Below are 23,724 nucleotides of genomic sequence, written 5' to 3'. Positions count from 1 at the left end.
ATTTCCAATAATTAATATTTTTACTATAAGTATTAATTGGAAATTACCAGTTTCCATTGTGTGCACCCTGGCATTAATATATGTACAGTGACTGAAAGTCATGGCTTTTCAGTGCCCAATATTATTGGGCATTGAAAAGCCAAGACCTCCAGTCACAGTACATATATTAATGCCAGGATGCACACAAAGGAAATTGATAATTTCTAATTAATATTTCTAGCAAAAATATTAATTATTGGAATTTTGGGCTGAAATGTTCACAGTATGTTCAGTTCATTGACATTTAATACAGGAATGAATTTCAAGTTGATTGAACAATAATTATTATATGCTAAAAAAACACCATCACGTGTTTTACTGTGTTTTTTTTTCTTCTGATGTATGAACTTTTCTCTTCCAGGAGCATGTATAATAACATGCTATTCTGTAATAATCATGTCTCCTATACCTGACTTTCAATGCCCGTAACTCTAAAGTAAGAAATTGGCACATTCGCCCATTGTCCAAGAGATGCCTCATATGCTTACTTTGTCAACAAGCACCGAACATTCACCCAAAATATTCGCTGCTTCATCAGTTGACATCACAAAGCTTTTTGGCAGGGTTAATTGATCTGTACATCCAAATTCCTAATTACCATTTGTCGGCATGTATTACATGTCACCGGAACTGATTGAGCTCCCCTTTCTATCAGATGACTAATTCAGTGATGCATTGTAACCTGATTTGTTTTTACTCAAGATAGAACTCTCGTAAATAATCACATATGTCACCAACCTTGGTAACACAACAGTAAAGTCATAATCTAGGACATCAAAACAGAACATTTCCAGGACTTATATGGACTAAGAAAAACACATGAAAGGACATAAATGTAAAATACAGTACAGTTACCAACTTCTGCTTATGAACGTTCATGTTGTGAACTTTCAGATACAAACAGACAAGGTCACAAGTTGAAATTGTGTTCCTGATTTTACTTGTTCTTTGATGAATTCCCATTTTCTATATTCCTCACCTCCCTAGAAAATATTTAGCATGTATTTTTGTCGATAGCTGGCAGTGTGCATTGTTAATTTTGTGAATTCCCAATATTAGACACTGCTCCTACGAAATTCCCTTTTTACGTTCATTACTTTCTAAGCATGAAAAAAATACTAAATTTTGAATGTTGCATGAATCTGAATTTTATTTTCTTCATTTTGCCCATCTAACATCCAAAGTAATTCTTTAAAATATGCATGATTTAAAAATACAGTGAAATTAGTATAGTCAATGACTCCCGAGTTTACTCCAGAATGTAAACATAAACAAAAATTATGCATTGGTATCACATTAAAAACCAACTTAAGAATAGTTCAGGATACGAACTTACAAATAATCCAGATACTAATGGCCGTCCGGGACATAACTTGTTCATAAGTTGGGTAGTGACTGTAATGTGAGTAAATATAAATAATGAAATGGAATTGTAAAAAAAAAACGGCAAGAATGATTTAATCATTTATGTGGACCACGTTGTAACCGCAAAACACTGTTGGTAGAGATTGTCATAACCTGACGATTGCTTGTAGTGAGGAGTACCATGTCAGGCTTCTACAGTTGCCTCTTCTTGGTGGAAAAAGTATCAGGAGATTGAAGACCAGTCATATGAAGGTGTTGGCTCTAAACCACTTCCTTGAACAGATGATGTTCAAAGTGGCAATGGCATAGTCAGTACTGGAATTGATTAGGGAGGGCAACTACATGGGATGTGACTAACATCACATCCCAAAGCACCTGTCCTCCAGGAGGTATCCATAGTATGTTTCCCAGAAAGTTGTGCTTAAGTTCAGGGCCCTCTGCTTTGGCCTAGCGACAGCATCCTAGACCTTCGTCCAAGTGCTCCAGCTAGTGTTGGAATGAGCGCACAGGCAGGATATCAGACTAAGGAGCTACTTCAAAGACTGTCTCATCCTGGCACCATAGATGAAGTAGGCATTGGAAGACAGAGATTAGATTGAGGTCCTTTGCAGTGACCTCGGAATTTTCGTCAACCTTAAGAAATTCAGCCCTTGCCCCCAAGCAGAACATCAAGTGATTGAGGAAGATGCAGACCCCTTATTGTTGTACCCTCTAGAGTCAGTCAAGCACTGGCTGATCTGGGTAGGCCACCTTGTGTCTGTGTTGAAGTTGATACCCAGAAGGTATCAACAGCGTGCTGGAGGACCTGCACTGGTGGGGAGACCCAAGGAATCACCTGCAGGGAATGCAACTAAGCCATCCAACCCCGGAGATGCTGTTACACTAAGATGCTTCCTGAAAGGGATGGAGCACTAACCTGAATGTGTTAATTGGACCATGTCAACACACTGGAGATGCGAGTAGTCTGGCTGGCATTCCAACTCTTCAAGGAGCTCTTCCATGACAAGGCCATAGTCATGATGAGCGACAATAAAATGGTGATGGCATATGTGAGCAAGTAGGGAGGCACCATCTCTCATGAGTTGAATAATCTTGCCTTGGAGCTGCTAAATAGTCAGACGCTCGGGGACCACTTCTTACAGCCAGGTACATCCCGGGAAAGAAAAACATGTGGCAAACCAATTAAGCATAGCAGACCAAATAGTGGGTATAGAATGGCCCCTGGAGTAGTGTGTTGTGAACAAATTGCTGAGGTTATGGGAGAGCCCCACATTGAACAAAACACTTCTGTATTATTCTCCAGTCTGTAACCAAACAGCCACTCAGTAAGATGCCTTCCAACATACCTGGGACAATATGGACTTAAGCACCTTCACCCGTTCAGTCAACTGCAGAAAGTCATCAACAGACTGTTTGTGTTGTTGGGACTGAGAATGACATTCGTAGCCCGGAGGTGGCCCCAAGCAGATTGGTGTGCAGATCTACTCCATGTTATTGAGGTAAGAACACAACCGGTGGTACCACTATGCTGTAGCCTCCCTCCAACTTCATGAGTGAAGACTATCAGGCAGTGCCTCAGAAAGGCTTTTTGGGAGAAGCTGTAATGGCCATCTCCATCCCCCTCATACCATCATTCTTTGAGTATACCAAGGAAAGTGGAAGGTCTACCGTCATTGGTGTAGTGGGAGTGTTATTAAGCCTCTCAAGATAATTATTAAGGGTTACAGAGCAGCCCTCACTCAAGTCTTCAGACCCAGAGGCATAGAGCTTTTGTCTTCTTGGGAACTATCAACTACACTCAAACTTTTTTAAAAGTGTACCCTAAGAGAATTAAAACTCAGGGAGGGGATGTGACCAAGGTCCTCATCAGCCTGAGGCTGCCTCCCTATGAGCCCCTCAAGACAACAGACCGCGACATGACTCTCAAAACAGTGTTCCTGCCAGACTTGGTGTCAGCCATGCAGGTAGGAAAATTACACACCTTTCATACATCATTTCCCACACCCCTGGGTGGTTGTCGTTCAGTTTAACTTTCTCCCAAAATTTGTGGCAAAAACCCAGAACCCTGTGACCCCAGATCTGAAATTGGATAGTTTATTTGTGCCTTCCCTCAAGGATTTTGTGAAGGGTGGGGGAGAGGGGGGAGGACAAAGACGAAATGCTTCTGTGCCTAGTTAGGGCCTTGAGAACCTACCTCAAGCATACAGCCATCACAGTCAAGTCTTCAGGAGACTCATTATCTCATGTTGGGAGAAAAAGGAGGTATTAGACATACCCTCTCCTTCTGACTGAGGGAAGTAATCGTCAGGGCTTTGTATTTTTCCTAACATATGAACATACTATGCTTTCATATGTATAAGTTTTACCCTCATTAGACCACCCTGTGTGGTTTCCGTCTCTTTCCATATAGGGAGGAGAGCATAACTACGGACAGGCTGGTACACAGTGGTAGGATATGGCCACCTCAGGTCACATTTGACTATTGGCCTAATACTAAGATTTTGTTTTTCAAGATGAATCAGTAACAGCCAAAGCATGCTAAGCATGAGTATCTCATATATGAAAGCATAGGTTTGTATGTTTGGAAAAATACAAATTCCTGTAGAATCTGTTATTTTTCCATTTGTTTGTTTACTGAGTATGATTACATGTTTTTGGCACCATTTGTTACAGTATAAGTCGTCTTCTGTTTGTTGTCTTGACTGAACTGTTTGATTATACCTCAACTCTCCCTTTCTCAGGTGCTTATTTCTACATGTGGTTGTGATGTTCCAAGGTTGCAGTATTTGGAAATATTTGATTTCAGGTTGATGTTTGTGGCATTTGTGATTCTTTGTGCAGCCATTGCTATTTTGTGCCTTACTTTGAGTCATTTGTTTGATAATGGTGGTTGTTTCGTTAATCTTTATGACTGTAAGTTTCTTTCGCAAGTTTTTATCATTCAGCCATTGCATTTAGCCTTTTAACAAATTAATGTTATATTTTGAAATTTTTAAAAATCTCATTAGGCATCGTTTGTATTTTTTAAACAGTTTAATATAAAGCAAGGTAAATTCATGCTGGCTCTTTATACCTGCCTGAAATGACATGAAAAGCAAGATTTTTAACAAGGAATTACAGAGAACTTTATGATATTCCCATTTTCTTACTTGTTTGCTTATCGGGTCAGAGAAGGATAGTTAATTAGAATACCTTTACCTTTACATAAATTTAATTCACTAGATAGTTCGGAAAAGCCAAACCAAAGGTCATCAAAATGGCCAAGGAATTCTACTTAAGGCGCAAGGTGTCAGCACCCGTATTTTGTTTCTTCTGTAGGAAGAAATGAAAATTGTTTTTTTGCTTCTTGATTCTTTCTTGCAAGTCTTTTGGTGTAGGAAATTAGTAACTGAATTTTTATGAATATTGTGAAGAAGAATGTTTTTTGCTAATGACTTTTTATTATTCTTTTCCAGGATGAGGATGGGCCAGGACCTGGGTGAAGAGGAGGAGGATTCGGGAGGGGAGGCTGGTCAGCTCCACCTAACTGTCAACATATCCTAAAAATTATTGATAACGTCCCATAGAGGTATCCATCCAGGGGAAGAAGCTGTGTTTTATTTGTTTTTGGCTGCTGTGTAATTTCCCTCTATTAGTGTTATTGCAACGCTATGGCCACTTACGAGGACCAGAGAATACCAGGCAATTTAATTGAAGCCTCTCCAAAAGAGTCACTTTTGTCATCTCACTCTGCATACACACCCAGCACTGTTGGGCAGACCCCAGATGTAAGGGAGGTAGATTCTTATGCTCGTGCTTCCTCTAATCTCTCTGCTAGTCAGGGTAAGGAATCTCTCCAAAGTATGCAGTTGCTTCATTCCAGGCAGTCAGCAACAGCGAGGGCTGGTAGTTCTAAGAATTCAAATCATAGTAAAACGCCCTCCAGTGCTGTCAGGAGTCGTTTATCTAAATATGCTATGACGCCGTCATTGACTGAAAACAGCAACATTGGTTCCAAGGGAAAGCGCAAAAGCTCTGTAGATGCCCGTCAGGTACAGGAGGCGTTGGAGTTACCCAGCGACAAGACCGATTTCATCATCAGCCTGAAGAAGGAGTTGAAGAAGCACCATAACATTCCAGTCACTTTCAACAAGCTGGGTCTCTTTGAAGAGCTCAACAAGCTTCTGAGTGATGACGTTTGGGAAATCCGCAACGAGTGCACCTTGCTCATCCGTGACCTCATGCCGCTTCTCAAGAATGACCTCGACTCCTGTTTGACCATCGTGCTTCCTCACATCATCCCTAATTTAAGCAGTAGTCGAGCAGCCATTCTTCAGAATTCCAGCGTCCAGCTTATCAAGACCTATGCTCTCATGACCAAAGACAGGCACAATTTTGTGGAGGATTTGATCTCCTTTGGCATCCAGAACAAAAGCAACAGTGTCAGCAAGGGTACGATCGAGAATTTGCCCAATATTCTTAATGACAGATTTGCCGACGAGGATCTCTCGTACCTGTCGGAGTGCCTTTTCAGGAAACTGCATGAAGTTGACCTGAGGCCATCTGTTCTTGTGTCTTTGAAGCAGTTGCAGTACCTCGTTGGTCAGGAAGAGTTCGAGCGGTATGTGAATCGCTTGACTCCACGGTCGAGACAGAGCGTCAATCGTCTGTTTGAAAAAGCCGGTCTTAGTTCTGTCAGTTATGAAACCATTGCACACGAGGAGGAGGCCGTGGATGCTGACGATGAAAATGAAGATGATGCTGAAGGTAATGATGTGGGGAAAGGTGATGAAAAGGATGAGAAAGAACAGAATGCTGATAGTGAAAACGTGGCTGGAGATATTGTTGAAAAACATAGTGAAAACGTGGCTGGAGATACTGTTGAAAAACATGCTGAAGGTGTTATGGAAAAAGACGATAGAAACGATGAAGAAGGTGAAAGCTATAGAGGTGAAAAAGCAGACGATGACAATGAGGAGGGGAATTTTGCCGACGTTGACGATGACGACGATGAGCAAGTTGTCGTGAGTAAGGACCAGGAAGACCCACAAAGACCGAAAGAAAAGGAAAGTGCCATTCAAAGGCAGGACAGTCAGACTTGGGTCGAATTCGGTGTCGTCGATGGTTCTGTCATGGAGAAGATCAGGAATGAGGTAAGGTTTTACTTCTTTTACTTGAGAGTTCATTGCTGATTGATTAATTTGCTCGTAGAACTTGTCTTAGTTGATTACTAGTTGTTTATTGTTCTATCATTAGCAAATGTAAGGTACATTTTCCTTTTCTTTTATGAAAGTGTAGAATGAGAAAACAAGAATCATTGCTTGAACGAGGGAATATTTGACAGTAGAATTTTTTATATGACGCCTTGTCTTAGTGCTTGATATTCCACATCTCATAATGTGATGGATTTTTTAATTCAAATATGAAGATGTTTATATGTTTTATATAGCAGGAATGTCTTTTGTCTTTTTAAGTCAGTTATTTCTGTACCCTCCCTCCGTCTGCATGCCGCGCTAATTTTTCCTCTTGTTCTGGTAAACTGAAGGAAGGAAAGCTCCCCCTAGCTCTTGGGTGCTTTGTAACGCCCTCCAGGCCTGCATCATTTCACGTTTATTCGTCAGAAATCGTCGGTTCTGCCTTGTTTTTATTACTTTTCTTGTTGGTACTGCCAGTCTTTGGAATTCGCTCATCGTTTTCCATGACTTAATTTATTTTATAAGGGCTTTATTTGGCGTGAAACACCTCCCCGTCACATTTCTTTCTCTATACCTCTATCAGTTTTGGTCTTTGCGTATATTGTCAGAGTTTTGGGTTATATTGGTAGAGGCTATTTCTTGTCTTCGTAATAATCGAAATACTATTAAAAGAACTGAATGCGAAAAAGAGTTATGGTGATCTTTGGATAATATTCATTATGGGATAGAATTCATTCTTTTGTGGTTCTTGGACTGTATCCGATAAAGCTCATGCGGAATGAGGAAAGCTGCCCCGGTATCCGTGTCTTAAGGTTTGTTGTAAGACAAGAAATACCACTTTCTCATACAAAATGAGCTTGTTCTTGTGTATGCAGAAAAGAAGCAGACTACAGTATATTGCAATCGAGCATTCATATTTATGGTAAGCAGCCCAAAATAAGTAATAGTCCATTTTTTTATGGGTTGTGTAAGATCAATGTAGTATTCCTTGAGTTGAAGGATAGCGCTTTAACAGTTACATATCATGACATTTTATTTTATTTTAGATATATTGTAACATTAACATGTTTCATTACATTCATATTTTCTTACTGTCATCTTATGATTGTTTACATCTCTGTTCTTTTTTTTTGAGCTCACAGTAGTTTTCCGTAGCCGATATAATTGATATTGTTATTATTATCATTATTCAAAAGAAGAACCTTATTCATATGGAACAAACCCCCAGGAGCCATTGACCTGAAATTCAAGCCTCCAAAGAATATGGTGTTCATTAAAAAGAAGTGACTGAAAGTAATAGGGAATACAGAAAGAAGAGATCACTTCGTAAAAAAGAAAAAAAATTATAATGAACAAATCGGTAAATAAATGAAAATGCCTGTAAATAATTAAAGCACAATGAGATTTTTATTGAGGTAGTATTGCGTTGCATCCTTGCTGGAATTTTTGAAGTTCCAGTTGCACATCTTCTTCAGAGAGAATGTTCCACAGTCCAACAGTGTCAGGAATAAAGGACCCCCTGGAACCTAGAAGTTCGACAAGGCACATCAACTGCATATTGGTGCTTCTGTTCAGGAAATCGGGTTACTTTCGGCTGGAAAACAGGATTAGGGAACAAAATTGTAAATGTGCAAGATCTCTGTTGAATTACAACTAGCGAAAAATTGATAAACATGAGGCAGTCCGTTGATGGTCTAAGTCAAAACAGTATTCTGGTAAAGGAAGGAGAAATGGCCTAAAACAAGTTGCATTGTATTTATCTCTGTTATAAATATATGAGGTCTAACAAACAATAACTAAGTTTTGTGCGGCAGTTGGTGGCACTTTCATCAAGTTTCCGAAAAGTAAGAGATGAGTCAAAAGTTACACCAAGAATAGTAAAAGCTTCATGTTGCCTACTTCTAAGGAAAGCTTGAAATAAACCTAAAACGTATCCATCCACTCCGAGATTTTGAAGTTTATAAATGAGGACCTTGTAATTTACTGAATCTAAAGCAACACTTAAATCTAATTGAATTAATCTAAACTCAAAACCTTATCAAGATTCTCTCGAAAATGACATGTCAAATCTCAGAGAGCATCGCAGGTACCTAACTACTCCTATATGCCTATCCTACTCTTGATTGGCATAAATATTGTAGAAATAGAGGGTAAAGACATCTCCATATATTTTCTATATTTTCATATATTGTGTTACTTCTGTGAATATCTAGAAATAACGTAACATCACTTTTTTTCATATTGCTAACAAGACAATAAATTCAACGATTGCACACTCCTTGAATAAAAAAAAAAAACAAGTTAGAAATATAAGTGCATCGACATTTTACTGACGAGTCTTTCTAGAGCCGTGAGCTTCCAGCCAATCATATTTAATGTGAATGACCTCGGTTGAGGATATTTACCGTCATGTCAGAAAAAAAAAGAGGGCTGTAGTGAGTATAATCCATTCCATCTTATGTGTGTAGAAACTTGCAGGTTATGGTACTCACTCCCAGCTTTATTGTCTTCCGTCACTCCAAAAGGGAGGTATTGGTAGGGACCAGTTTTCATGTTCTCATAATGTAGCATATTTTTTCTTTTTCTTCTAATCTTTTTTTTTCTATTTTGTGTTTGTTTTTATATTTTTCCCATTAAATTTTCTTATTCCCTTCAAAGATGGAGTTTACACACGGACACCAGGCTATTTATTCCAATGTCTTCAATCTAAAACCTTATGTATGGAAAGTTTGGGATTCGAAATATGCAGCAAATATATCATCGGTTTCATCGACTCACTAACAGAATTCCATGACTACAGATTGTTGAGTTCCATGAGTCTCCATATATGTAATACATTATTACTACGTATTAGAAATACGTCATGCACAATAAACAGAATGAATGTCTACCTAGGAAGAAAATTATTAGAGTTCAATATAGGAAAGCCATTCAGACGCTTGAAGTACAGTGCTAACAGCAGAGGTATATCGGGACTGAATGATCATGGGGAATATTTAATCCATAATGTTTGAGCATATGAGGCCTAAAATAAGTTCAATGTTGGCATCAGTGCTTACGTCTGTTAACCAGTAGGAAGAATGAATGAAAATTGAGTAGTAGGGTAATGAATTAAGATGCATTGTGAGGGGAAAGGAAGATGCACTAGCTTTGAGTGCTGCTACTTGACTGCGATAAGATTTTGCAGAGCTTTGCAAAGGGATGAATGAGATTGTCAAGTAGAAGATGAGAAAGAAAACGGTGAGAATTGATGGGCAGCTGTGCAAAAATTTTGAGTGATTAGTTTAGGGAAGAAGAGAGTCTGAGAATCTGACAGAAAGTAAATGCAAAAAGGACATTATGATTAAGTGTATCTTGAACAGAGAATAATAGCCATTGTTAATAACCTAAGTTGAATTTACTATAAAAATTGCAGTGTAAGAAATACTTGTTGAATAGCTGTTTTTTAATGACATAACTGTTTTGAAGACTAGAATGTAGAGGATAGGAAAAGGGGGGGGGGGGTTCCCCTGAATAATACTAGAATGGAATGACTTAATACAAGTTTCAGAATGTCCTTGAGTGTGATAGTTGAAAGAAGGACCATTAAAAGCTAGAAAAAACTTGGGATACTACTGTATAGTGTCGATACTGTATTTGTATAGCTAACCTTGCTGTTTCGGGTCTTGTAAAAAGTGCTGAAGAAATATTCGAGGCATGGCATTTTTTAGTTCAACTGGAAATGTGTACCGTAGGGTTTGATTGAGGAAGTAAGATACAAGCCGATATCGAGGGTAAGTGTTACCAAGAGTACGATTATGGCAAGAAGTTGATCTATCGAAGGTGAAGCAGTGACTGCATGCATTGATGTTAGAGGAATGGAATGGAATTAGTTCGTTTTCTGAAGTAAAGGAATGGATAATGGAAGGTGAAGTATGGGAGGTAGCAGCATCTCTGCTAATGGTTTGGAAGAGAAAAAGATTGTACAAGACAGCAGAAATAGTTGTGTAAGAAGGAACACTTGAGTCAACACGTTAATAGAGGGGCGTACAGTCTGAATGCAAGTAGACAAAGTTGGCCGAAGCATTTTAGATTATTTTTGTTACATATGTTGTTTAAAAAAAGGTTTAAAGATTTAAAAAGGTTTAAAGATTGGACATACAAAAAATACCACGAAGTGGAAAATAGGGCCATAAATGAAAAGCTTCAAAATAAAATTAGTTGGCAGGGTTTTGTGGACCTTGGTTTGTGAGAAAAGCTGCTAATGTGACGTGAATGGCACAATGTACTTAACGGGACAGACAAGATTTTGAGGAGCCTTTAGTTTCTGCACACAGCATTGTATCCATAATTCAGTAGTTGAATAATGAATGAGATCATGATTAACCTTGCGGATCGTGCGCGCGAGCACACACACACATATACTGTATACGTAGTTATTAACGTTGCATAATGTTAGCATTAGAACTTGATAAGAATTGGTTGGCAAGGGAATGTCACAGGTTATCATTCGAATATGTATGGAGAATGTTTGTGGGTTTTCAAAAATGGAAGTCAGGAATGCTGGTTGTTAAAGAATGCTCGAAAATCTGAAGTTTTATGAAGACCAGATTTCTTTTGTTCAACGTAAATGTAACATAGCCAGTATTCTGTCTTTTCGGCGTGATGCGTTCGTTGTTTTGTTTTCACAGCCCCTAATTGTAGTTTGTATGATAATTTGACGTTGGACACTGGGTTATTTAATGCAAATTGTTCGATTGCTAAGCTAATTAATGCAAATTGTTCGATTGCTAAGCTAACAAGTAGATCGCATTTGTAAGTCCTAACGTCAGTTAATGTCTAATTCGTTTATAGGTATTTTGTCGCTTTAGGATTTTTTTCATTTTTTTATTTAAAGAATAGATCTGCCATCAGTTTTGTTCGACAGATACGGCATGGATTTGAAAACATACTATTTTTGAAGTTTCAATGTTAATTTTCTTAGGAAGAATAGTTTATATTAAGAAACCAAGTACTATTATTTATACATCTGTGTTATAAGTAATTGTGACCTCAGATGGTACATTTGTTATGCCCAGAGTATATTGGAGTATTTTCGAGTGTATATTTTTAAAATATGTACATTATTTTTGTAGTTTTCTATGTTTTTTTCCTTTTTTTTTGCCTAATTTTTTTCAGTTTCCTACTTCCATCATTTAACCGTCGTAATGTACTGTATCATTACATTTGGCATCAGTTTGCGCATACATTAGTCATAACGTGAGTTGAAAGATACTGCTATATTTTTTTAACTGTTATGCTTTATTAACGGTAAGAATTGTACTCTTTTATTAAGATAGTGATATCGTGGCAATCATACATGTATCGTATTTACATGACCGCTTCAACAGTCTGTCCACTTCCCCTCTCTTAGTTAATTATTTTTCGAAATTTTTCATTCACTTTGCAAGAGCCAATGCCCTATCGACTTGTTTGACGCATTTTGAAGATGTGACGTCAAGGGTACTTAACAGATCGATGATAGGGGAAGTGCAATATGCAATTTTCTGTTCCGGCGAGGTTATTCCAGAGGTCCTTAATTGCATAACTTTTCTGAACCATGTGACCCCACGCGTCTCCACAAATAGGCTTATAATAACGATTACTTTTTCACAAAGTTCCGGTGAACAGAGGATTGTGTTCTTGAGATTCGGTGAAACAGGATGAAAGGTGCGCGAGGTTTCGGTGGACTGAGCGCTATGTTTGGAAAGTTCTTAGAATATGGTAGAAGTGTGATATAGAAATGTGATTATGGAGTTGTGTAGAGCTAAGTAATGTGTTTATAAAGTTTTGGTGCGTAGAATATAATTTTCACGATATACAGTTCTGTTAAAGAAGATATTGTTCATGAAGTTGAGTGATCATGTTGCGATCTTTATCAAATTATATTGAACGAGGAACATTGCTCACGAAGGTTCACCGAACTGGAAGGGATGTCCACGAAATTCTGTTGAACAGAGAGCGATGTCCATGAAGTTCTGTAGAACTGAGTAGTGTTCATGAAGTTATTTTCAACTGAGAAGGTTGGTCTCGAACGCAGAACAAGTCCGCGAAGTTTTGTAGAAGAGGCAGATGTTTCGAACAGAACGATTTCTAGGTCGTTTGATCTTGATCTGAGAAATGTTGATCAGAGAACAGAGTTCATGAGCAGAGATGGGTGTTGCGAAGTTCCGTTCAAAAGAGAACGATGATCACGAAGTTCTGTAAAATAGAGTAGGGATATATCGGATCCGCGGATACGGATGCAAATGCGGATGTCCCTTTTTAAAAGAGGGTTTAGATGCAGATGTTGTCACGATATTTGTATGAAACACCAGTTATTACCAAATGGCAGCTGCCCACGAATTCACACACATTAAAAGAACGGCGCTCTTCTAATGTTGTGAGCAGTCCGTACTTGAGCCTCAGGAAATGTGAATTTTGGTGGTTATTTTGAATGACATATGCCTACTGTTATTTTAAAATTTCATTACTTCAAAAAACAAACCCCCGAAAGGCACCCCTCCAGAATATGAGCTTTCAGAAAAACTATTACGGCTGTATATTTTACCGTTATTGCTCTACAGATATGTTGGGTCCCTCACCCACCCACCCCCTACTGAATCCCCTTAACGCCAAAAAGTTGATATCTGTATCTCCGGAACGGCTTAACGGATTTCAATGAAATTTGGCACAGTTAGAGACCTCAGTGGGAAACCTAGAAGGCTAGAGGTTCATGCCCGTCGGTTGTTTATTTCCAAAGGTATGAAGGGCCAAAGTCGGGGTTTTTGTGTACTGCTGGTAGCTGGGCTTTACTAACCGCAAAATACCGTCGTGGGTGATGTCAATGAAGCACTCTTTCATGGCTCGTTACTAGAGACTTTTGGAATGTTTAGCAACTGTAATAGAGAATTAGACGTTGGTTTTATTCAAGTAAGACGGATGTGTACTGTTAAAACCCCAAAATCTTAAAAACTCCAGATTCACTTCAGGAGGGGGGAGGGGGGAGGTGGGATACCTGACGCGAAACGAATGTAATATAAAGCTCCCACCACAGTCATTTCGTACTTTCCAGTCTTTGTGTTGTGACAGTGAGGTGTAAGCGAAAGTGCAGGTCAGGATATAACTGATAAATTAATATTGTTGTTTTTCATTAAGCTGGCATTATGTCAGTACGGACACTGGCTCATAGAGCAATCTGTAGCCGTAGGTAACTTTTGGATGTGAAGGGGAGATTAAGGATATGAATGCGAATTATATATGATGATATATGGATATGCCAGTGAAAATGGTATGTGTGAAATGAAAGGCTAACAGGCGAAATTACAAACCTCTGTGAACCCTAAGCCTTAAGGAACAGTCGTAAGGCCTGGCGAGTATGAGGTGGCCAGTAAAAGAAAAATGAAATATGTATCATACGAGAGAAAAAATGCAAAACTCCAAGGATTTTACCTATTGCGTTTCATTTACTTGTCTTGGCGTAGGTCGTAAGGGGGGGATTAGGCGGGTGGAAACTTTGAGGGAGGCTAGAATTCCAGTTCCGGGGTAAATGCTAAGAGGAATCAGGGAGAAGGTTTCTCAAAGGGAAGAGTAGTTAGAGAGAACTTCTCCACAGATGATCCAGAGTACGGGCAGCGACTTCGTTATGAACAGATCTAGTGAAGCTCCGATCGTTTGCAAATTGATAGGTGATGAGTCAGATCTATTGCAGCTCCGATCGTTCGGAAATTGATAACTAATGAGTCAAATGTCAGGTTCCTACTTTGGTGGCGGGTAGGACGTGAGAAAACCAGTGAAATCCTGAATGTTTCAAGGATTTATTTCGATAGTTTCGTGGCTGTTCTTTCATCATCATCATCGTAGTTTTGTCTTAGATGCATCGTTTCTGGGCATTCTAGCAAATATGGTTATTTGGCAATAGCTGCATGCTCTAGGATTACGTTCTGGTCTTTGCCAATTCACTTGATATGTTGTGTGGCTGTAAATTGGTGCTTTATAAGTACCATTTGGCAGTTCTTCAACCTTCGAGGAAGGCCTGTCTGACACTGCTTTCTTGCTGGTGGCAGTATGCTACTGCTCTGCTTTTAAGCTGGATTAATGAAGGTCATAATTTAATACTTGTGCTACTGCATTGGAGACCGCCTTTTGCAAGAGCGTCTGCTTCTTCATTTCCGTGAATCCTAACGTGATTCAGGAACCAATTTAGCATGATTTGTCTGCCTCTGATTTGTCGCCTATGGAGTGTATGTGAATTGTAGAAGTACCTTGTTTGTGCTGGGAATCTTCCAAGGGTTTTGCAATGGCTATCAGTTCTGTTTGAAGGGTGGAGGCATTGTCGGAAAGCCTCCAACTTTCTTTAAATGAGGCCGAATAGACTGCTGCTGCTGCTGCTGAAACGTTGAGTTCAACTGATCCATCGGTGTAGTAGCTATATTAGGTGTTGCGGTTCTGTCCGTTGTATCTTGTGCTGCTTGTTTCCATTGCAAAGGTGTGCAAGCTGATTTGCATGTAGGGAGAGTTACGAAGTTTATTTTGAAGAGCTCCAGTTCCTAAGGTACTGGTTCTATGTATGTTTCAGAAGCATACATAGAACCAGTTCAGGTTTATGCACCTATTTATTGCACTTTTCAGTGGACAATTTCTGTCATTTTTAAGTGTCTTATGGTGACAATTGATTGTTTATCTTAACTAGTCTTCCTCATTTGTATTATATAATGGTTTTGCCTCCGAGAATTCCTCCATTATAAAATTCAGATGTCTTCCTGCTGCATTTGTTGCGCTTGGCGAGTGAAGAAATGGGTAATGTGCTCTGAAATCTCCAGCAAAAAGGGCGCTTTCACTGGAGGCCGCATTGAAGAGGTTTCCTCCCTCAAGCTCTTTGTCAGGTCCTTTGTAAATATTGTGGATTTTTAACAGGGTCTTTGCCAATACTACTTTAACACTTAGTGCTTAAATTTCTGGCCCTTCTGGCCCACAGTATATTCCTTATTATTTCTGAAGGAATAGTTTCCTTAACTATATAATGTCATTAGACCCCTGTTGGTGTCAGTGTAGAGGGTCCTGTAAACTGTGTATCCCTTAAAAGAGAATTGGACTCTTTCTCTTACCAATGTTTCTTGCAAAGGATTCCTTATCCACGGTAGCCATTAGTATTTCATTGCTTCCCTTTGTCTGAAATTTCTTGCTATAAAAGGCTATTGGATGGAGCTTCCCATCACATTTTTGCATAAGGCAAGCACCTATACTCTCCTGACTGGCATCAGTCACTAATGTGAAAGGTTTGCTTAAATCTGGAAATTTCAGAACTGGGGGATTCATTAATGCGTCCTTAACTTTCTGAAAAGCTACTTGTTGCGGTTCTCCCCAATAAAATTAAATGTCTTCCCGCAACACATCTGTGAAAGGATCTGCTATGTTAGAAAACCCTTTCACAAACCTCCTAAAGAACGATGCCATCCCCAGGAATGACCTAATTTCCTTCTTTGTCTTAGGGACATGACCTAAATATGTAATTTGCTTCTCCAAGAAGGAACACTTAGCCAGGTTAATTTTCAACCCTACTAACCTAAGTCTCCTAAGTACTTCGTTAAGCATTTCCATGTGATGTTCGGTCGAGTCTGTTGCAATCAATATATCATCCATGTACACAAAGACATTTTTACCCAATAGCCTGTGCAAAATTGAGTACTAACATCATAAAAGTCATAGGACTACCTGACAAACCAAAAGGCATCCACGTAAATTCAAAATGTCCCTTGGGCACTGAAAAAGCAGTATATTCCTTGCTATTTTCGCTAAGAGGGACCTGCAAAAAACCCTCTTCTTAATCAATTGAGCTATAAATATTGTCCCCCAATTTCTACGAAAAGGTCTGGCATGCACGCGACTGGATAACGGTCAGGAATTGTTTTCTCGTTCAAACGTCTAAAATCGACTCGTACTCGGACAGAACCGCCCTTCTTAGGCACCGCCAACAGAGGAAAGTTGTATGGGGACGCACTAGGTCTAATAATTCCTTCCTCTTCCCATTTACTGACCTCTTTCTCTACCTGTTCTGTGATTTTGAAAGTATGCGGTATGCAGGAATAAAAATGAGTTTCGTACCTTCCTCTAGATTCACCTTATGTTCTAACACATTAGTCGGTCCTAACTTGTCCCCATGGAGGCTTACCGTATCCCCAAATTCCACCAAATGTTTGCTTACCGCTTCTATATGCTCTTTGTAGTGTGTGTTAGCTAAATGTTTCATAAAGATTTTCTTCTTTGATTGCATTTCTGCCTCTGAAAACTCAGTTTTCCCCTCTACAATAGCCACTGAACCACTATAATTTTTCCAATCTTGGAGGTCTACCACATAAGTGTTCTTCTGATACTGCCTAACTTTATCATTACAGTTAAATAATTCCACCCATATAACACCAGTGTTTGATACTCTGTTCACCGATACGGTGCTAATGATCCCTCTTAGTTTCTCGCTACCCTCAATAATGCATACCTCTTTGGGTTTTTTCACTTCCCTCATTCTAACTTACACCATAGTCTTTATACCTGGATTTAAAATAACATCCTCTAGTAAAACACCTTTATACGTGTGCTTAAGGAAGTACTCCCCTGTTCCACATCCCCATGAACATCACCCTTATTTATACCATTATCCCTTATTCCATCCACCATAACCCCAATATCAGAATCACCATTGTTATTTCTCATATTCCCACTGTTAATTGTCACCAGTACCCCTATTATAAGCAACATTATCACTGATATACCCATCGTATTATCCAAAATATTCCCATCATAACTGCCATTTTCCTAAATATTCCCATCATAACCATCAACACCATCGCTAGTATTCCCCTTATCATTGGTATGATGGGGGAAATACCACCGCCAGTATTCCCCATGTTCACCTCTATATCCTCAGTTTCACTTATATCCGTACATGGAATAAAAGTATCCGGTATACCAACCGTTATGCCACTAAGACCTTTATGGACCGATATCCTGTGTCTCCTACATGCCGGATGGCCCAGCAAAAGTCAGTTGCCCAACACAACCCCTTTTATCACCAAAAATAGTTCTATGAGTACTCTATCACCCAGAGTAAATCGTATTCTTATAAAGCCCAAGTTATTTAATCTATGGACTTGCACATCACACATCGTCTCCGTTGAGGGTTTCAAAGGGTATTGGGACTGATACAGATCATGGTCCATTAAATTTACTGAAGTTCCTATATCAATAAAATTTGGATATTCACATCCTCCACTGTTCCATTTACTATCGGCCTGGACTCTAGGGCATCCCCCACGAGACCACAATGGCACGCACTAATCATCTGTGCCCTTTTGTTGACCGGCCTTCCAAAAAATTCGCCGATCTCTCTACCCCTTTGAGTAACTTGCATCTTTTAGTTTCTGAGATGGACAGAACTGCCAAAAGAGATCTGTACTTTTGCATATTCCACAATATTTGTCGTTACATACTTTCTTTGTGTGCCCTGGTTTATTACAATTGAAGCAACGCAACTGCTGTTGCCCTTGATACCTTGATCCTCTCTTATATTCCACTTTTGCACACAAACAGGGAGAAGGAAAATCTGAGTCTCTTTGTATTGTATTTCTTGGACCAGTCCCATTAAAAATTCTATTATCCACTGTAGGACATTTGGACATATGTTTCTGAATTTGAGAATAAATCAGTTATTCATCTGATGTGGGTTCAATCTTTTCATCAAAACAATCTACAATAGTGTCTGGGACGTCGTGTAGAAGCATGAAAAAATGTATTATTTTCTGTAAATTGTTAAGTGAGATTTTGTCACCATTTACCCATGTGGAATCTTTCAATTTCTGTATCCATTCTCCCGCTGAGTCAAAAAGTTTTGAGCTATACTCAATAAAGTTTTTATTACCTTTCCTAATCTTGTAAAGACCTCTTAGGTCTCTCACTATGTGGATTGGAAACTACGGCATCTAAATGACAAATACCCTTTATTGAAATTTAACAAGGCTTTTGGCTCTGTGAACGCCTCTGCATCATTTTTAATTCCCTTGGCGTTTAAATAGTTATTCACTCCCTCAATAAAATTTTGCACTGGTTGGGACAGAACGCCATCAACAATGCCTTGAAAAAGGCTGACTCCTGCATTCATGTTAGTTATCTTATGCACCAAAGTTTGACTGTTACCTGCTTCGGCCATTTGGCCTTCTTTAGAGGGTCTTTTATAATTCAGGATTCGTCCTGACCTCAATAACATTAATATGTTTATCCCCATACAAACCACCATCACAAAAGTAATAAAGTATCATTCACCAATAAAAGAAAATTGCATGCACCAAATCCCAATACACCGCTATTCCCAAGTAAATATCCCTCAACTCTACGGGGGGAGATCTACTTTTTCCGTTTTGAAGGCCAAGGTTATCAGCTGTTGCAACTGTTACAAGATCAAGAGCTGGTCGACAGAAAACGGGAAGAGGCGAGCGAGAAAGAAAAGGCAACGTGAACCTTTTCTGGTCGGCAAATGCTGATCCTAGCACGATCAATCTCACGCTCACATACAAAAATAAAACATGTCGTACTGCATATTCCCATGTATTTCAGTTAAGAGCAACAACCCGCTACTGTTCTTTCAATGCCGCGCAGACACAAGATGAAATACGCCTGTGTGCAATGAAACAATAAAAATAAAAATGAAAGGAAATATTTAACACTTATGTCGTCATTGAGGAACGGCACATTAAACACAGTGAAGTTGTCTGCTCTTGCATTAGCGCATATATATTTTGTTACACTTACGACCGTGCATAATTCTTTCACTTTAGTCCCCTTAAGATCGCCCCATTCACTTATTATCAACGCTGAATGGCCTTAGTTGCCCCAGTGCTTGGCATAATGCCAAAAATCTATGTAAATCAAATTCACTTATTATACCATAATCTCTGCTGCAAAAAAACCCGTTACACCTGCACTCACTGAACATTGCCACTGCCGTTAGAAGGCTGGCTGACCCCTCTACCACTCGAATTTTGCTGACTTCAACGCTTTTGTCACCAGTAGACGGACAGTTGCCAAAAATAAATAACCATAGTCACTATATCCTAATATCTACGTAATCTCCTAACTCCTATATAATTCCCAGTTCTCTCCTTCAACGCCTTTGTCAGCAGTAGACGGACAGTTGCCAAAAATATGTAACTATTGTCAATATTTCCTAACATCTACCTAATCTCCTAACTCCTATATAATTCCCAGTCTCTCCGGAAACGTAATCCATAGGCCTAATTGGTTTTTACCGCTGCCACAGCCCTGTAATGGGGTAAAAGACCCCATTTAACCATAAGGAGAGAACTGATAGACAGACCTGCCTTGGTTGTCTTGCCATCACCTGTCATCCCTGTAGCTAGCTGAAATTAATAATTAATTCTTAGGTGAATTCAAACCCACGATATACAACACTATAATCTTTATTTTCCCAAATAGTTAACATAAAAATTGAATGAAATGAATTAAAGAAAATATCACAGAAATAATTGGATCACCATTATTCTTCCATGAAAGCATCATGTATATAATTATCCCCTTTATCCTCACATGTCCGACTACCTGAGTCTTTATTAATACACGTCATATAATAGTCTAGAGAATTCATTTTTAAGTAGCAACAACAGAATCCATCTGAAATAAAGAGACCATAATTATCAGACAATGAAATGTTAAAGTTCTCACCACACTTCCCTTCTCAATCCTCTGAGATAAATGTCACTGTTTTTTACTTTTTCCGCCTCCTCGGATCTCCAAAGTCTCTTGTGACCACTACGAGAGTTTGTCGTCTAATTGCCCCATTAATTCCCATGCTAGAGATTATATCTCATTCATTTGCTGACGGACATATGGACATTACGCACGCTACTGAACATACGAATGCACACACGCTAGTCTATTCTGTGCGTTTCCATTTCTGAGCTAACTCAGGTCATTTGCGCGCTCGCAATCTCACCAATGCGGCTGGCAATATTATGATGCGTAAGCGTATCTCGTCTTTTCCAATGTTTCTAAGCTTCTATAAACAATTGACACTTTACTGTTTTTTTCGCATTCCAATCTTGTTCATGTCACTCATTATCGACCTGATTTCCACTTATTACCAATTTTGTCGATATATATATACTATATATATATATATATATATCTATATATATACTATATACTAATAATGTATATTATATCATACAACACATTAACATTATGTAAATATTTAAATTGCGCTTTTGATTTATTATAATTTTCCATCTCAAGTTACTAGTTTAGAACCATTCTGCTGGAAAGACTAGATGAAAAACTAGATGAAAAGTCATTTGAGTTGAAGGGATATAAAGTATTTTATTTTGTTCCTCTGTTCTTTGCTGTCCCATGTACTGCAAAAAGAATTTAATCTTTGTGTCTTTTGAGTGATCAAGTATTGGAAATGAAGATCTATTTTCATTTGTGCGTTTTCATGAAGAATGTAGTCCCGTAGGGGGTAGTACCGTCAGTGCACCTCATTCGGTGCAATGTAGGCATTACTTAAGGTTCTTTGCAGCGTCCCTTCGACCCCTAGCTGCAACTACTTCCATTCCTTTTACTATACTTCCGTTAATATATTCCGACCCCTAGCTACAATTACTTTCATTTCTTTTACTGTACTTCCGTTTATAGTCTCTTCCATCTTACTGCACACCCTCTCCTAACAATTATTCCATAGCGCAACTGTGAGGTTTTCATCCTGTAACTCCATTCAAACCGTTTACTGTCAATTTCCGTTTCTGTGCTGAATTTCCTTGGTTGCCCCAGTGCTTGGCATAATGCCAAAAATCTATTTAAATCAAATCAAATGGAGAATGCGGTATTTATGACTCAAATGTAAAATTTATATTTTGGGTTTTATTGATTATTAAGAGTCCAAAAAACACAACAGCCTAATCTAGTCAAATTTAAGTTTGTAGCCACTTATGCTATCTGTGTCATATTAACGTGCAAGTCAAGTGCTAAGCTTAAATTCAAGGGTCATGTGAAAGTGCTAGTGGTTGCCATCATGGATCTAATAAACAAAGTCCTCTTTAATGTGTCTGGCTTTTCGCTGAGAATGAAAGACGTTTTAATATATATTTTGTTACAATGAAAACAACAATGTTCACAGGCCTGTATCTAGTTTTGTTCGTGTGCATGCGTTTTATCTGTGGATTTTAAATCTAAAGTAATTTTTAAATTTTTCTCTTATTTCTTTTTTATTGCGTAAGGAAATCAATTTTCCTTATTAATTTATTACGGGGCGTCACTGAGAATTAAGAATTTAATCGACACACATTCGTATTTTTAATATATTTTAAATTAAAGATCCAGGTGTAACAGTGTTGAAAATTTTGAATCGTGCATGTAATAGTATATATATATATATATATATATATATATATATATATATATATATATATATATATTATATATATAAGCAAATCTCACAGGAAAATGATAGTCAGAAACCCAAGCGCTTTCGTCTTTACTCAGACATTGTCAAGGAGTTAATGAAGTACAATTGGAGAGAAAGGTCTCAGGTACAACACAAGATCAAGAATACCAGATGGTTAATTGTCAAAAGGGTAAAAATTAAAAGAGATAATCCAGGATTATCGGATATCACACGGTCACAAACCTAACCGAAATTACAAAGTACCTTTACAGTCCAAAACATGTAAAAACTGAATATATTAATTTTGTTGCTTATATTTATCTACAACTTTTTTCATAATGAAAGCATCACGTTTAAATCAACCAAGACTTAAATTTAGAACATTTCTATTATTTGACTTGATGAAACAAGATTCAATGATATTCCTTTTAACTGTGTCATTACATGGGATTAAGGCTCTTGCTTGACTCCAGTTAATAGTGAGATTATAAGTAAACACACACACACACACACATATATATATATATATATATATATATATATATATATATATATATATATATATATGTATGTATGTATGTATGTATGTATATATATATATATATATATATATATATATATATATATGTATATATGCATATATATATATATATATATATATATATATATATATATATATATATATATATATATATATATATATATATGTATATATATATATATATATATATCTATATATATATCTATATATATATACATATATATATATAAGATATATATATAGATATATATATATATTATATATATATATATATATATATATATATATATATATATATATATATAGAGAGAGAGAGAGAGAGAGAGAGAGAGAGAGAGAGAGAGAGAGAGAGATAGGAGGAACAGGATACCCAGAAGACGTGGTAATATTCCAGACATTATTATTTCCTTAAAATAAAACAAGGGCACAGCCGAGCTTTCGGGAATACATTGCTTTTCCCATCATCAGGGTCACTTATCTATAAAATGATACAAAAAAGAGAAACAGTAAGAACTATACTGATTGACTATATCTAAAAACATTAAAATACTTTAAAATACGTAACACAAAGTAAAAAAGGAACAAAAATTACACAAAGTAAAAAAGGAACATAAAAAACTAAGTTAACTGCAAGTCATGAAAGAGCAATGACAAGTTAAAAGAGATTACGTAAAACGCAGAAATATACTGAGAGCGAAAAATAAAATCATGAATATTCAGAGCAAAAAAAAAAAAAAAAAAAAAAAAAAAGAAATAATGATACTGCAGTAAAAAAATATTGGAGAACCTACCGTTCATGTCGTAGTTAAATGACAACTGGGCAAGTTAAAACACCTCGAATAAAATGGGCAGAAGTGGTGTGGGTAAAAGAGAGCAGGATTTGAGCAGGTCGAAGATGCTCGTGGTTCCCGCGTACGCCCGGTGGTGCGTAACGGCTGCGCCGCATACTTACATAGGATTTATGGTGCGTTTACGTTGCATTTAGGTAGTTACAAATTTTCGCCCGTGCGTGGGCATGCATGCCGTGATACGTGAATGTGTGAACTAAGCATTAGATTTCAAGTCGAAATGGTCAGGACCTACACCCTGTCTCTTATTTTTTTCACTTGTAATGATATGTTTATATATATATATATATATATATATATATATATATATAT

The 23,724-nt window shown here is 37.9% G+C and overlaps 1 protein-coding gene across 7 annotated transcripts in view; it reads left to right on the top strand.

Annotated features, from left to right (window-relative positions):
* LOC135205604 (uncharacterized) overlaps positions 1-23,724 on the top strand; it is a 630,437-nt gene that overhangs the window by 113,238 nt on the left and 493,475 nt on the right. For all 7 annotated transcript variants that reach the window (XM_064236380.1, XM_064236379.1, XM_064236383.1 and 4 more), the window contains exon 2: positions 4,860-6,536. In XM_064236380.1, the coding sequence (XP_064092450.1) occupies positions 5,055-6,536 (1,482 nt within the window). In that variant the 5' untranslated portion in view covers positions 4,860-5,054. The remainder of the gene's footprint in view (positions 1-4,859; positions 6,537-23,724) is intronic.

The sequence above is a fragment of the Macrobrachium nipponense genome, chromosome 24 (genome assembly GCF_015104395.2).
Source record: "Macrobrachium nipponense isolate FS-2020 chromosome 24, ASM1510439v2, whole genome shotgun sequence".
Taxonomy (NCBI): Eukaryota; Metazoa; Arthropoda; class Malacostraca; order Decapoda; family Palaemonidae; genus Macrobrachium; species Macrobrachium nipponense.
This window is presented reverse-complemented; position numbering and strand designations above follow the sequence as displayed.